Here is a 14,730-nt window from a genome sequence, read left to right as displayed (position 1 = left end):
GCTTAGTATCATCCAATTGTAGTCATGTGTCTCCATATTACAAACAATCTGTGTGGCAACCTGATTAATTATCTTGATTATCTTGACATGTCTGCAGCATCTGGGCCCATAAAACCTGGGATCAGCTACACAAACTGCTCTGGTGGTTGTTTCAGCGCCCACATTGAGATTCACAGCTTCACATTTAGTGAACAGACCACTAGAGTGAAATTAAATTCCTCCTTGTCTCCTTTTCAACCGCAGATTAAAAGCATTACTCCCACACTGCAAAAGAAAATCTTGGATGTAGTCAAATTTATCTAGTATATACTATTATAAGATAAACCAAACATATAGTATAATTGCTAAACCTATTTCTATACATTGCCTGCTCATTTTTTGTCTTTTTCTGTGGCCGGTACTTTTCATTTGACTCCATTATTTCTAGAAGAAAAAAGCAGTCAATAGAATAAAAAAAAAGGAGATATGCATGAAAACCTGAATAGTAAAAGCATTACATAAAAGCTGAATAATCTTACATTTAATAGTACTGTACAGAAATGATTATAAATAATAAAGTATATTAACAATATTAAAAATGTATTATGTAACTTATATTCAAGTTATTTTCACTTGCTAAGATATTAGTTTCTGCATTGTAATTTATTATGACATAAATTACCATTAAGTGGCATTTACTATCCTGGAAACATGTTCTTTCTTAATAGATATTCTGTTTCTTTTTTTCTTAGTTTTTTTTGTTTTTGTTTTTTTATAACTACAAATCACTATCCACTCTCCATGTATATAAACAAAGCCATCATTTAACATTATACATTTTGTCAGAATTTCTAACACAGATTCATCCACAACACAAGACGCTGTGCAGTTCTGGAGTGGCGAGATTACAGGTGCTCTGTAGCGCTCCACGGTCAGATTGCTACCATGACGTAGACATGACTGACGCACCAGGCTGCCCTGAAACAAAAGAGCCAAAGAAAACCAAAACAAAAAAAGCTCAGGGACCTTGAAAAGGCCATGACCTTTGAGCAACCCTTTCAAAGCTGAGAGCTAAGCTTGAAGAAGGTGAAAGCTATCTGATCGCTGCACCTTCATTCAACAATCCCTAGGGACCTCGTGTCCTCTTTCTGAGGTTCTTAGAACCTCCTGTGTTCCATAGCTGCATACTGTACATGATACACGGTGCCTAGTTGCAGTGTATTGCTGCCGGGTTCTCCACTGCTTTAGGTAAGCCTTCTGCTGTCGGGGTTAGACACAATGAGCGTTTGAACCGGCCACACGGAGTGGGTCGTCTGAGGTTGTGACATTGACCTTATGTAATATCAAGCCTGAAGTTGAAAGGTAACAAGAGAGAAATGGGGTGACAAAAGATCACAGATGGAATTAAGTTTCTCTATGACTTGGTTTGTTCTTTATTAAGTACAACATAATGCCAGCAAGAGCTTTTATAATTTATACCCCATATCTATTCCATATTTCATGAGACACAGCTATTTTACAAACTACATAGAGCACAATCTCATACACATACTGTACACACATTTACCTAAGACACATGAAAAAAGCCCCAGCTAAAAAACTCCAGCTGGTCTAATATGAGCACATGGCCGTTTGTGTAAGTCTCCAGCAATGTAAGCATCTTTGCTAGCTGCACCTGCACAGGTCAGTGCACCGTGTTGTCTAGGGAGGCAAACATCTAAATGCCAATCTAGTCCCAACAAGTCTGCTGACATAAAAATGAACTGTGGGGGTAATCAGTTTATAAAAATAATTATCTTTGTGAAACTACCAAAGAGACCAGCAGTGAAAGAGGACAGACTTATATTTACACAAAATGAAGCAAAGACATTTTCTTGGTTGAGCTAAAGAAATACATAGAATATGTATCATTGTTAATATTGGTTTATTTAGATGACTAAATAAGACTGAATAAACAACTGAATAAATACCACTATCAGGATCTGGATTCATGTATTAGGATTTCAACCAGCTTTTTCTTTTTTTGATTGAGTGATTGATTTAATTAAAATATGAAATCTACCACTGTCTCAAAATGGTCTGTGGATTCTTAACTGAGGACAGTTTTTTAATCCCAATTACACAATTATTAATTTCTAACACACTGTTTTTATGACTTTCCGAAAAAAAATTACAATTTCTTTGCCTAATTTAAACCAACATATCTCTGAGAAAAATAAAAAGTAATTTTTCTTTGTTCACAAGCTTCATATATGATTGCTCAATTTGTAAGAACAAATTACAAGTTCTTTGCAAATAATGTATACACATTCATTCACATCCCTAGAAAGCACATACCTACAAAGTGTAACTCCTCCGATATGCACCATATGATCCCTAATGGACACTGCATTGTTGACATCTTTACAGCTGACATGATTAGAATTAGGAAGCAAGGTCTGACTTGACTGTTAGACCATGACATAAAGGTCAGCACTGCACAGATATCTAGAACAATAGCCAATTACTGAGACCATAACAAATGTGATGGCTCCCAGAGCCCCAGACAGTTTAACGGCATTGTGTCCATGCTTTCACGTGCTGCTTATGTTGTTCTTTTATATTTAATTGACTGACTTGATGGCTAAGTCCACTAAGACACAAGAAAGTGAGAGAGAACATTTTACATATTACATATGATAGTATCTGAAAGGCATTATTCAAAACATAGTGTTAGTATATATCAAGTATTTAGACTATATAGTCATAGATAGTATAGGAGTCATAGCTTTATATAAATAGCTCCAGTGTCATTGCTTAATAAAAATTTAGAAGTAAAGCAGTAAAGATTTCCAGCATGTGTACCTGACATGAAGTAACATGTTTTGTTACCATTGCATGACATTAAATCTAACTATAAATGGATAAAACGCATGACATTATCTTTAACATCTAAAAAATTGCCATCATTACCAAATTGCTTTGTTATAAACGTCTTCAGGATGTGCTTTTACAGTGAAAATAATCAACTTTGGCCACAACAGCATTCATTATTTCTTCTCTAGTTAATTTCCATTATATAACTTTACCTGCTGTGTAACTATTCTGTAAATGGTTCAGGAAACTGTGCTATGAAAATGTTAGCATGATCAATCATGGGTATTTTTCTGTGTTACCAGGCCACAGGGACTTGCTGCATCTCTCACAGGTCCCACCAACAGACTTAAATGAGGAATTCACGAGAAAAAAACACATTGTTTTGTGGTATAGCAGAAAGTGATAACAAATAAATTCTTACTATTGAGTACCGAGGCTGAGTAACTGCAGGCGTGTGTGCACATGAACATGCCCTATTATTATAATAAACATCTTAATCACTAAGAAGGTGTGATGCGTGCTGGGAACTTATTAAGTGGGGCTCATCTTGCATTTTGCAGAAGTGTGAGACAAATGTAAAGCAGGATGCAGAAAGCTGGGGTTCTAATGGAGTTCACAACTAATTCTGCTGATGTTCTGTTCAATTTTTATAAAGAAAGGTTTTTTTTGTTGTTTAACTGCAGTCCTGGCCATTGTTAATTAGTAAACAGATACTAGAAATAAATAAACTCTAGCTTAATAAACAGAAGGGAGAGTTATTGATACACATATTTCTTTTGTGGTGCAATTGTTTTTGCTCTCTGAGGTCTGAGGTGTTTATGTGGCTTTCACCATATATTTTCATATATTCTGCCCTTCACCCTAATTCTCTCCATTCCTGTTTGATTGAGAAGAAGGCAGCCAGTCTGGGTCTTGTGTGCATGCATTAATGAGTCACACGGTGAGAACAGGCTGATCCCTTAAATAATATACTTGCCATATAACCAGCTTTAAACACCAAATAATATCTATGCATCAAATACCATCTCATTTCATGTTTGATAATTAGCATGGTATAAATAGCAATTCATTTAGTTCCAACTGATTTTTTTTAATGGTACACAATTCACTCAGGAGTGTAGAGTGTTTCAAATAAAGATAATGGGAAATTCAGTTTCTTAGTTTCTCAGTTTCTAATGTGTATGTTTTACTGACATGTAGTGAAATAAAATGCAGTATGTATTATCAGACTGAGATGCTGTGATTGTCACATATACACAATGAGCAAAACAACAGGTCCACAAAACTACGTAAATCACTGTATAATAATTCATATTAGCTCTGTTTATCGATAGTTGTAACAACACAATATTCTGAGCTCGGGCCTGCATGCAGTAAATGATTTGAATGATTCTGTTCCTCAAGGAAATTATGCACACATTGTTAAAGTTTCATTAAAAAATACATTTAAGATTAGCAACCTTTATGTTCTCAGATGAAAGCTATTTTTATTTCCTTCAGTCTTGAAGTTAAGTGTGCCCTAGTAGTTTGTCTAATACAAGCCAAGCTCACTGTGTCCCTAGTTACACCATGTCAACACCACTTTATCTAAAGTGAGTGATACCATGCACCAATGACTGCTGTTGAATCACACATTAACAAACAAATCCTTGCATCACTACGTTCGTGTTGGTGAACTTGCTTTTTTATACATCTTTTGTGGAGAAAGATACAGACGATAAAACAATGTTTAATGCATGTTTAAATTAAAAGCGTAATCTTCATCGTTATTCTATTTTCACTCCCGTTCAATAACTGCTTCACCTCAGGGTCAGATCGGGAGTCTATCTGGTAAACGTTGGAAACAAGGTAGTAATAAACCCTAATAGTAAACCACTTTATCAAAGGCAACACAAACAAACAAATACACACACACACACTCACAAGCTCATTCACATATTGGGGTCATTTAGCAAAGACAGTCCACTTATAGCATGGTTTTTGGAGGTAGGAGGATACCAGGGATTCCAGCCACTCATCAGGGATGTATATACAGATAATCATGTACAGCTGGAGTGTTCTCTCAGAGATGAGCGAGAAGGGTTTATATGCCAGGAGAAGCCTTTTCAGCTCCACTCAACTATTACATCTTATCACCAGAGCCCATCTTACCTGATTATGAGTGGGTGAAAGGAGAAAAAGAGAGAGACAGTCTGTAGATCATAATGAGAACAAGTTTTGCAGTGCCTTTTGAGAAATCCCCCAAAAGTGTCATTCTATGTTTGTTATGTTTTTTTTTTCCCAGACATTACCAGTCTTTTAACGACTCCATATTAACCTGGTTCCCCTCTCTCCAGGCTCCTTAAATTTATTGGTATCTTTTCCTCACTTGCTTTTAATACTGTCAGGCCTCCAACAGAGCGAGAGTTACCGTGTTTATATTCTTGGCTTTAAGTAGCTCTTGTGAATTTGTTAGAATTTGTAGAGAGTACTAACCTTGCCAGAAATCCCACTTTTGCACAATTGCTGCAAATAATAAAAGCTGTTTTCAATCAATTTTCAACTGATGCACGAACAGCGATGCTAAGGTAATGGTAGGAATCCAAGTTCTGAGGTAAAGAGCTGTGGAAATGCACATCCCATAATAAACAACAAACAAAAAGAGAATTCTGCAATGAAGGACATTTACAGAGAGGCACAGGGAAACGAAGTGCAGTCAAACCATAAAAAACACAATACAGAGAGTAAACCTGTAAATGCTCTGGGTCTAACTGTCGCATTTCCTTGGCCCAAACCAAACCTAAATCATGACTGTTGAAGGCCGTTTTTGTTTGCAGTGCTATTGCTTGCTCCAGCTCTGGGCCTATTCAAACACCAAGCCTATAAAAGTCACCACACACTATTTGGTGAGACTCTTCGTTTAGCCCTCGCTGGCCAATAGTAATTATTATCCGCTTCGACTTATGCCAGGCCACAACAGCATGGCAGAGACCCTGAGAACATTTGGCTAAATTAAGAAAAAAGAAGAGGGCCTTCAAAAGGAACCGGCCAAAATTAGATTGGAAACGAACTGCTTCCATCTGAGTGGACAAATGACTGCCAGTCCTAGTGGCAGAAAACTGGCTGCCTTTCTGCTCAGTATTGTCCAACTCAAGGTGAACGCAATTTGAATCGACTCCCAGAAACAGGAGGAGCTGAAAGATGCCCAGAAACCGAATACAGATGACTCGGAAAGGCTGCTTTGTTGCCTACAAAGGGAGGAATTTGCCACATACTCAGGTAAGGTTTGCGCTGAATCCAGATGAATGCAGCTCTTTGTTTTATAGGCCAGGATGTGTAAGTTATTTCCACCTGTTTCCCTGGCTGTACTTTGTGCCGGTCACTTTCAGCTTTTTATTTTCTGTCAGATTTTTCCTGTAAATTGACTTGTGCTGGTGAAGGCCGGAAACACAACCCATAAATAAACAATGCTCGACCTAGAAACTAAATGTAGACTCATTTCGGTAAGAAGAGTAGCAGAATTTGTGTTGATACAACACAAAATAAACATCCAACAATACCACAAAGCTCAACAGAAAACCTCTGATGGATTCTGAACGTTACAGGCGCAACGCAGTCCACTCTGGATCTTTAAACTTTCATAAGGATCAGATAGTGTTTGATGTTTCAAGCGCTTACTCTCCTCCTCCTCACTCTCTGTCTGTCATGTCCACCAGTGCTGATGCCACTGTAAGAGGGGAGGGAAAAAAGAAAACAAACAATGGCTCTGACCTTGTCTACAGATCACCATGACAACCAGGCCTCCCTATAAACCATTTACCCTCTGTGTGTGCATCTGTATGTGTGTGTGTGTGTGTGTGTGTGTGTGTGTGTGTGTGTGTGTAAGAGAGAGAGAGAGAGAGAGAGAGAGAGAGAGAGAGAGAGAGAGAGAGAGAGATAAAGAATAAGAGAGTGCACAGTACTGTGGACTACCCTTTACAGCCCCCAAAAGCAACAGGATATCCGTCACACACAATGCCGCAATCTCCAAAGTCCATCCACTTGTTTATAGCAGCCAGTCTCAGAGTCCCACCTGTCTTGTGAAGCAGCCCACCAAACTCTGTGCATGACTGAGGTCATATTTTGCTAATGCATGAACATTTTCCCTATTAATGATATTATGATTAATATTTATCTATGCTGAAAATAGGCCAATGATTGCACTTCTCTGTTACAGGAAAAGACAATAAAGTTTAAAAGGCACCAAAGGGACAAAGTGTCACTCAGAATAACAATCCATACAAATTTATAAATATAAATGTTCTTTTTAGATACACACACAGAATGTAAAGCCATGGTACATTGAGTTATGGTACAAAACCATTGACATTTTTAACACCATGAGTCCATGTGCTTCAACTGTTTACTAAATTATAGATAGTTACTTTTTTTGTAGATGATGAAGCACCAAGTGTGCTTGCTGTTGTCTGAAAACATATAGACAAACATCATTTAGAATACAAACCAAAAGGAATACACGCTTTTCATTTCAAATGAATACAAACTCAAGGTTCATACTGTAGAAATTTATACTGTTCAACGTTATGTTATTGACCATTAGAGTGTTGATGCTGAAACATACTACCTACTGCTGCATTATATACAAGCTGCATAATAGACAGACAGACAGACAGACAGACAGACAGACAGACAGACAGACAGACAGACAGACAGACAGACAGACAGACAGACAGACAGACAGACAGATAGATAGATAGATAGATAGATAGATAGATAGATAGATAGATAGATAGATAGATAGAGAATATTGTAAACTTTACATCAAAATGACATAAATGTGAAATTGTCTAAATTGTTCAATACATGTGTGTGTCACAAATTATACAACATGAAAGTAAGAACTGACTCATTTGAGGAGCATCACTGACTCATAGGGAGCATTTTGTGTTTTTATTAAGCTCTAAAAGATAAAGTTGTCCATCTGTCATCTGTAAGCAGAGCTTCTTAGGTAAGCCAATGACATCATCATCTCTGCTGTGTCCCTACACACACACACACACACACACACACACACACACCCTATCTCACTATTGAAGATCAGACCTTACCTGTGTGACATTACACATTGATGATGCATATCAATGAGGCAACTCAGCACCTTGCTTGTTTACATTACCGCGCCTTTCCGTTTTACTTCCACATGACATTTAGCAGCTAATGGCACCAACAGTGCTTTATATAAATACATTTGTAGGAAAATTCATATCCGCAAACCACTATCATAAACATATGAGACTGCCTGTTGCAAAATAGTTTTAGAAACAGACAATACATTTATGAAGACTAACAGACAAAAGCTGTCATGTGAATAACACCTTAACAAAAGCTCACTCATGTCTATGACAACAGCTCACTGGGGGATCATAAAGGAAAACCAGAAGACAGCTTTATAACTCTACATCCTCAGAGTCGGCACAGACAAGCCCTAGCAAGTTTAGGGTTTCCATAATTAGGAACACTGTATCATCACTAGAGGTTGGAGTTCCACAGGTATTCTGCAGTTACACCAATATAATTAGAGTCTTATTAAAATCACAAACACTGTCAGCAAGTGCACTATTATTATTATTATTATTATTATTATTATTATTATTATTATTATTATTATTATTATACCCAACCCCAACCCTCGAACTGCAAAAACAAACTAAATGCATGAAATTATGAAGACAAGCTTGTGCCAGAAATGTAACAAGCTGCCACTGCTGGGCCCCTGAGCAAGGCCCTTAACCTTCAGTTGCTCAGTTGTAAGTCACTCTGGATAAGGGTGTCTGCTAAATGCCGTAAATGTAAATGTAAATGTCATATTTCTGAATTATGAGGTTAAGTAACAGGTGAACTGTGCGGGTGGATTGGAGCAGATGGCTCCTGCCTAATCCCTCCAAAGCTCCAAGGCTGAGCTAAGACTCAAGGGGCTTACACCCTCAGCCCTCTTCCTCTTGAGGGAAAGAGAAGTGTTTCACCTATAAACTAAACTAATCTGGCTTAGTCTACCTGAAGATGTGAAGAGCCATATGGCACATGGTGTACACACTACACTCATGACACATTTGGTTTGGTCAGTCAGCAAATGTGACTAATTGATTTTGTATAAAAGATGGATATGAGAATGGGAGTACTGTGTGTACTGTGTGATACAGCTTACATTTTCAGTGCTTTATTATGTAGTGTGTGTGTTCACGCACATGTGTGGGTGTGTGTGTGTGTGTGTGTGTGTGTGTGTGTGTGTGTGTGTGTGTGTGTGTGTGTGATTGAGAAATCATTCGGACCTCATGTTGTGTCCCTCTCCTCCCCGTCTATTCATGTGGCTGCACAAACACAATACAAAACCTATAAGCCTTGGTGTGTGTGCAGCTAATCGCTGCGAGCACAATCCCGTCACCTCTCACATAACCTGTTTGCTCTGTGGACTCTTACGCTCTCTAATGTACACAAACCATGATGTACACTGTACCAACACAAATACACTACATAATTAAAATAAACCCAGCACTTATTTCAGATCCTTAAGTAATACCACCTTTATTTTATTTTTATTTTAGACCTTAGTGCATGTTCATATCTATCACTTAACACAAGTTGGTTTTGCCCGGATACAATAAGTAATTACACTGAAGCATGTCTGATATATAATACCGTTAAGAAATTGTAATAGTACTGGTTATAATCACTGTGTGTGTGTGTGTGTGTGTGTGTGTGTGTGTGTGTGTGTGTGTGTGTGTGTGTGTGTGTGTGTGTGTGTGTGTTTATTTTAATATACATTAAGCTTGGCTAATAAAAAGACGTTGACATAAATGTATTAGCTAGGCCATTGTATCATTTGCCTTGGATAAAAAAATATAATAACATATTGTGAGCTAGTTAGGTAAGTATATTATGGATATTAATACAGACTAAGGGAAATGAATGAGTCTATGATTATTAACTTCATGATTGAATCTCCAAATATTTAAGAAGACTCTGGAAAATGTTTTGGCTATGTTGAAAAAGACAATTTTCAAGTCTGGCTAGTGTCTTCATTTTCTGTTGATATATGTACCATTTGTGACTGTGTGTAGTAAGCAGAAAGGTTATACGAAAGCTTTTTGTAAAGCTCATAGTTTTTACAGACAATGAAATGACTTTATTTTATGAAGTTTTGTTCTTGCTGTTGTTCAGTGTCAAATATAAATAAATAACTAATAAAAATCTGCTTGTTCTAATTGTGTGTGTTTGATTTAATTTTTGTTCTGCTCAGATAAATATATAAACTGACAAATTAATGGTGGATTCAATCCCAGGAACACTGTGTACAAGATTAGGATAATACACTGGACAGTCAATAATACTCCATGCCAGTCCACAACCATTACTAATGGTTGTCTAGGTTAAAATTTTTTGGAAGATGCAGAAGAACTGCATGACATTTTGAAACATGATTTTAACAAAGTGAAAACCACCTAACAAAAACGTTTCCTCTCAGTTAAATGAGCCAGTTCAAGTAGTTCAGACCACATGGTATGATCTGTCCTATCATTTATTTATACAGTGTTTAAATCCAAAGACACATGGACAGAAATGTACTTCTTAGTGCATATTCGCTATTATTCAATATTACCATTTTTTCCATAAGTCCCTTCTTGGAAATTGAACTTAGCTATGTTTACGATTCACTCTCCCTTTAAATACATGCTTCATTCACCAGCTCTTAATTGGAACTAATTTGGATTACTCCAAACATTTTCTAATTAAATTAATAGCCTGCCTTCTCTCTGTGCTGCTGTCTAACCATAAGACAATTATAACACAGCAACAATCATCACGGATGAGGAATTATTTTCAAACCTAGCATCATCTTTGTCACCACTGTCGTCATCAGTCGCTAAATTACCATAAGTCATCACAGCTGTGTGAAAGGATTTTATTCCCAGATTGTGGCCTAAATTTAACTAAGGCCCTAGAGCTTTACACTTTTCATTCCACTAAGGGGGCAATAATTAGCCCTGACCTGTACACCCAGCATGAAACAACAGAAATGTATATAGCCTTTGGTCATGTGTTACATATTCCAGTAAGAGACCTTTTCTAAGACCTATTCTAACTCTCATGTATATTATTATCCAGACATTTAATTCTAAAATAATACGGTTCGATGGATGCTTTACACAGACTGCTTTCATTTATTATGGAACTAGCAATATCTCAAAAACTCATTTAAATTATGCTGGTCCTTGTACTCACACAGTGTGTTCATATTAATTTACACGGTGTCATGATGACACAAATATAATAAGTCAATAATCAAAAGAGTATTTTCTTGTCAGCACCAACCAGCAGTTTAGCCCTTTAAAGTTCTATGCATATCAGACATTACTATGAAATATTTAGTAACTACCATAATAATAGGAAAAGTAGGTACAACGGTGCGTGACATATGTCTACACCCATCAAAAGGTTTTGGCTTTTTATAAAAATACATACACTTTACAAGCTGCTATGTTTCATTCTCACCAACTTGTTATATATAAACATTGTAATTTCTATATCTCCATTTTGAGAGAGCATAGAAAATGTATGCGGAAACAGCAGGGGCCAGACAGAAATGCACCTTGCATCCGTCACTGGGTATCATGTACACAAAGATTTAGACCTAGAGCCAATCTAGCATAGATCATCCCCCATGTTTTTAGGAGGTGGAAAAAGATCTTAGGAAGTCCATCCAGATATGAGAAGTTGTGAAAAACTCTGCACAGACTGTAACTCAAGCAGCTTAGGATCAAACCAGGGACCCTGATGTTGTGAGGGGCCTTGAAATACTTAAGCCATTTCCTGCTGAATCTACATGAAATTTAAAGCATTCAGATGCATCTGAATACATAAATATATTTTTACACCTTTCTGTGCCTTGCCAGTGATTTAAAAGTTGTGATTAAGTTATCTGAGATAATGCCGATGTATTCTTGTCTTTGAAACATGCCCGCAGCCTGGATAGTGTTCTTGTTATGCTAGCCTGTTTTCTTCAAACAATCCTCATGTGAGAGAAGATCAGCAACTATCCAATTCCAGCTGCTAATTGGGCATGCTTAAAAATCATACGTAAGCATTACTTCAATAGAATATTATAGTTATAAAGAAATATATACATAAGGATGCCAAACTCTTACCTGGTCGTCCACTCTGTGGGCTACAATTGCAGCCCCTTCTTCTATCTCAACATCGCTCAGAGGCCGAATTCGCAAAGCCACCTGGGAAACAAACATGGACACAACCATCATCAGTTTGGGAGAAATAAAGATTCCCAGTTAAGAAACCCAGTTAAATTACTACAAAATACAAATCATGCTATGTACTAAAAGCAAATTAAAAATAAATATAGAATGATTCAACATTTCAACTGAATATTTTTTCCATGATTATCGTCGCCATGAGTCAATTTTGAGAAAATCTCCTATTTTGGGGTTTGAATGCAAATATGGTACAGTATATTGCCTAAAACTTTGTGCTATATTAGTTTAAGAAGCCACTCAGTCTGTTCACAGGTATTTTAATTGTCCTGCACACTTTCTACATTCTCTCTAGCAATTCAAAGGTGCTGCTATGATTGAGAGCTGCTCCAGTTCAGTGCTGTTGTAAAGGAAAAAAGGAGAGGCACCTGAACCAGACAATGTGAATTATTCAGTCCAGGGCAAGAAGATTACAGGGAAATTAAGCACACAACTCTCAAGATGAATATTCGACCCAGGTTTGACAAAGTGACTCACAGGTGCATGCGAGAGTAGGAAATCTTAATTAGCTCTCCTATGATATGATCAATGAGCAGCAACCTAGTTAGTTGGGGGAAAAAACAGATTACAATCACAGGGTCGATGAGGAAGCAGTAAAAGGAAGACTATATACATTAAATTATGTGCACATTTGCTCTGCGCCTTATGTATATCACGTTTTGGCTGCTGTACCACGTTTCTGCCTATTTTTGTGAACATATTCTAACCGGTTCCTGAGATTTTTGACCCTGTATAATTCTTATATGATATCATAGTTTGTATATGTTCTCAGGGTAGAAGAGGAACAGGTCTAATTCTGTTTGATATTCTGTTTTCATTACCGAAAGTTTTTTACTTGACCATTTTCTTATAAGATGCTTGCAAATTCTCAGCCCCTTGGGAAAAAAAAGCTGATTTGAACGCTTCATGTTTTAGATGCAGATCTGTAATTGCCAGATTTAAGCCAGAACAGCTTTGCATTTGTTGACACAGAGTGCATGGCCCCATAGAAAATAGATCTTGGGACAATATGATAAGCAAAAGTTTGAAATAACTTTAAATATGAAATTCTAATCCTGCGCTTAGTACAGATTTGGATAGTTATTACTAGGACTGGGTTAATGTGTGGTATGAAGTCATGTTATTACTCATCATGGAATATTAATAGAAAATAAATGAGGTTGGTAAAGCCTGGGGTTGTCCTACTTACTGTTAGTTGGTGGTCCTTCGATTCTCCTGTATCCTTCATGGTGATATCACCACCTCCTTTGATGTCACTGTGTGTACAGTATTTCAGTCTCAGTAGAAGGACAGAGGAATCAGCAGCCTCTGTGATGGCACCATGTTTTACGCGTCGATCCGCCTGCCTCTACAAGCGTGTGCGTAAATTCACCTGCACTGATACTCTGCTTTTACCCTCCAGTGGAGATACAGCTTCTTTATGAGCTGGTCAGTCTTTCTATCCCGTTTAAATAGACCAGGATGTTCCCGTCTTGTGTGTAAAAAGGTGTCTCTGTGCTGTTCTTTGAGAACAGAACAGTGTTGTTTGTCCCCTTAGAGATGAGGAGTGAAGCCTCATATATCCACCGCGTCATTAACAGCAGCTGAAGCTCAGCTCCGGTTCCTCAGTTCACTGTGCTGTGCTGTGCTGTGCTGTGCTGTGATAACTGCGCCCCCTAAAGACAAACAGTGTTGTAGCTTCTGCGTCCTGTTTCAGTCACTGAACCAACCCAGGTCAGGAAACCTGACAGTAAGGCAACCCTGATAAACATACAGCTTGGTCTGTGTTGACAGATCACATGTCAAACCTGTAGATGATTTTTCCTTAGTGTGCAATTAAGAAAATCTCAAACATTTAGTAAAGATAAAATGAAACTCATATTGTAGGGGCTTCAAACCCAGTTTAATCTAAAACAGAGCACAGTTTGCATAGAAAATTGGTTAAAGTTGTTATGCAGACTGGGAAGCACACCGCGGTACCAAACCCGAGTCTACATGTTGATGGGGTCTGATTTTGGTTGCACTGGAACTCATTCATTCATTCATTCATTCGTTCATTCATTCATCTTCTACCGCTTATCCGAACTTCTCGGGTCACGAAGAGCCTGTGCCTATCTCAGGCATCACTGGGCATCAAGGCAGGATACACCCTGGACAGAGTGCCAACCCATCGCAGGGTTGCACTGGAACTGTGCCGCAAAAACTGTTAATGTGAACGCAACTTGTACTTGTAACTTGCGATGGGTTTTAGGCAATGACAACATCATTAGTTTTACAGTACCAACACATGTACCATGAGATATTTCAAATCAAGTCAAGTCAAGTCAAGTCAAGAAGCTTTTATTGTCATTTCAACCATATATAGCTGTTGCAGTACATAGTGAAATGAGACAACGTTTCCCCAGGATCAAGGTGCTACATAAAACAAAGACAGGGCTAGGACTTAGTAAGTAGTCTTAGCTACATAAAGTGCAACTGTGCAACCTGGTGCAAACAGTGCAAGACAAGACAGTCAAGACAGTGGATGACAATACAAACAAGACAGACAAGACAGTGCAAGACAGGACAGACAAGACAGACAAAAAGTTTACAAGACAATACACAAAATACAAAA

General features: G+C 37.7%; 1 protein-coding gene across 3 annotated transcripts in view; it reads right to left on the bottom strand.

The window, feature by feature from the left end:
• Nucleotides 1–13,746, bottom strand: part of kif19 (kinesin family member 19) — a 36,026-nt gene extending 22,280 nt beyond the window's left edge. For 2 of the 3 annotated variants that reach the window (XM_047817923.1, XM_047817924.1), the window contains exons 1-3: nt 13,327–13,746; nt 12,018–12,098; nt 7,239–7,280 (exon numbers count right to left, since the gene is read on the bottom strand). In XM_047817923.1, the coding sequence (XP_047673879.1) occupies nt 7,239–7,280; nt 12,018–12,098; nt 13,327–13,365 (162 nt within the window). In that variant the 5' untranslated portion in view covers nt 13,366–13,746. The remainder of the gene's footprint in view (nt 1–7,238; nt 7,281–12,017; nt 12,099–13,326) is intronic. The other variant, XM_027177464.2, reaches the window with a different exon arrangement.
• Between the last annotated feature and the right edge of the window lie 984 nt (nt 13,747–14,730).

This window comes from Tachysurus fulvidraco, chromosome 8 (genome assembly GCF_022655615.1).
Source record: "Tachysurus fulvidraco isolate hzauxx_2018 chromosome 8, HZAU_PFXX_2.0, whole genome shotgun sequence".
Classification (NCBI taxonomy): domain Eukaryota; kingdom Metazoa; phylum Chordata; class Actinopteri; order Siluriformes; family Bagridae; genus Tachysurus; species Tachysurus fulvidraco.
The sequence above is the reverse complement of the archived record's forward strand: the minus strand, read 5'-3'. Positions and strand labels throughout refer to the sequence as shown.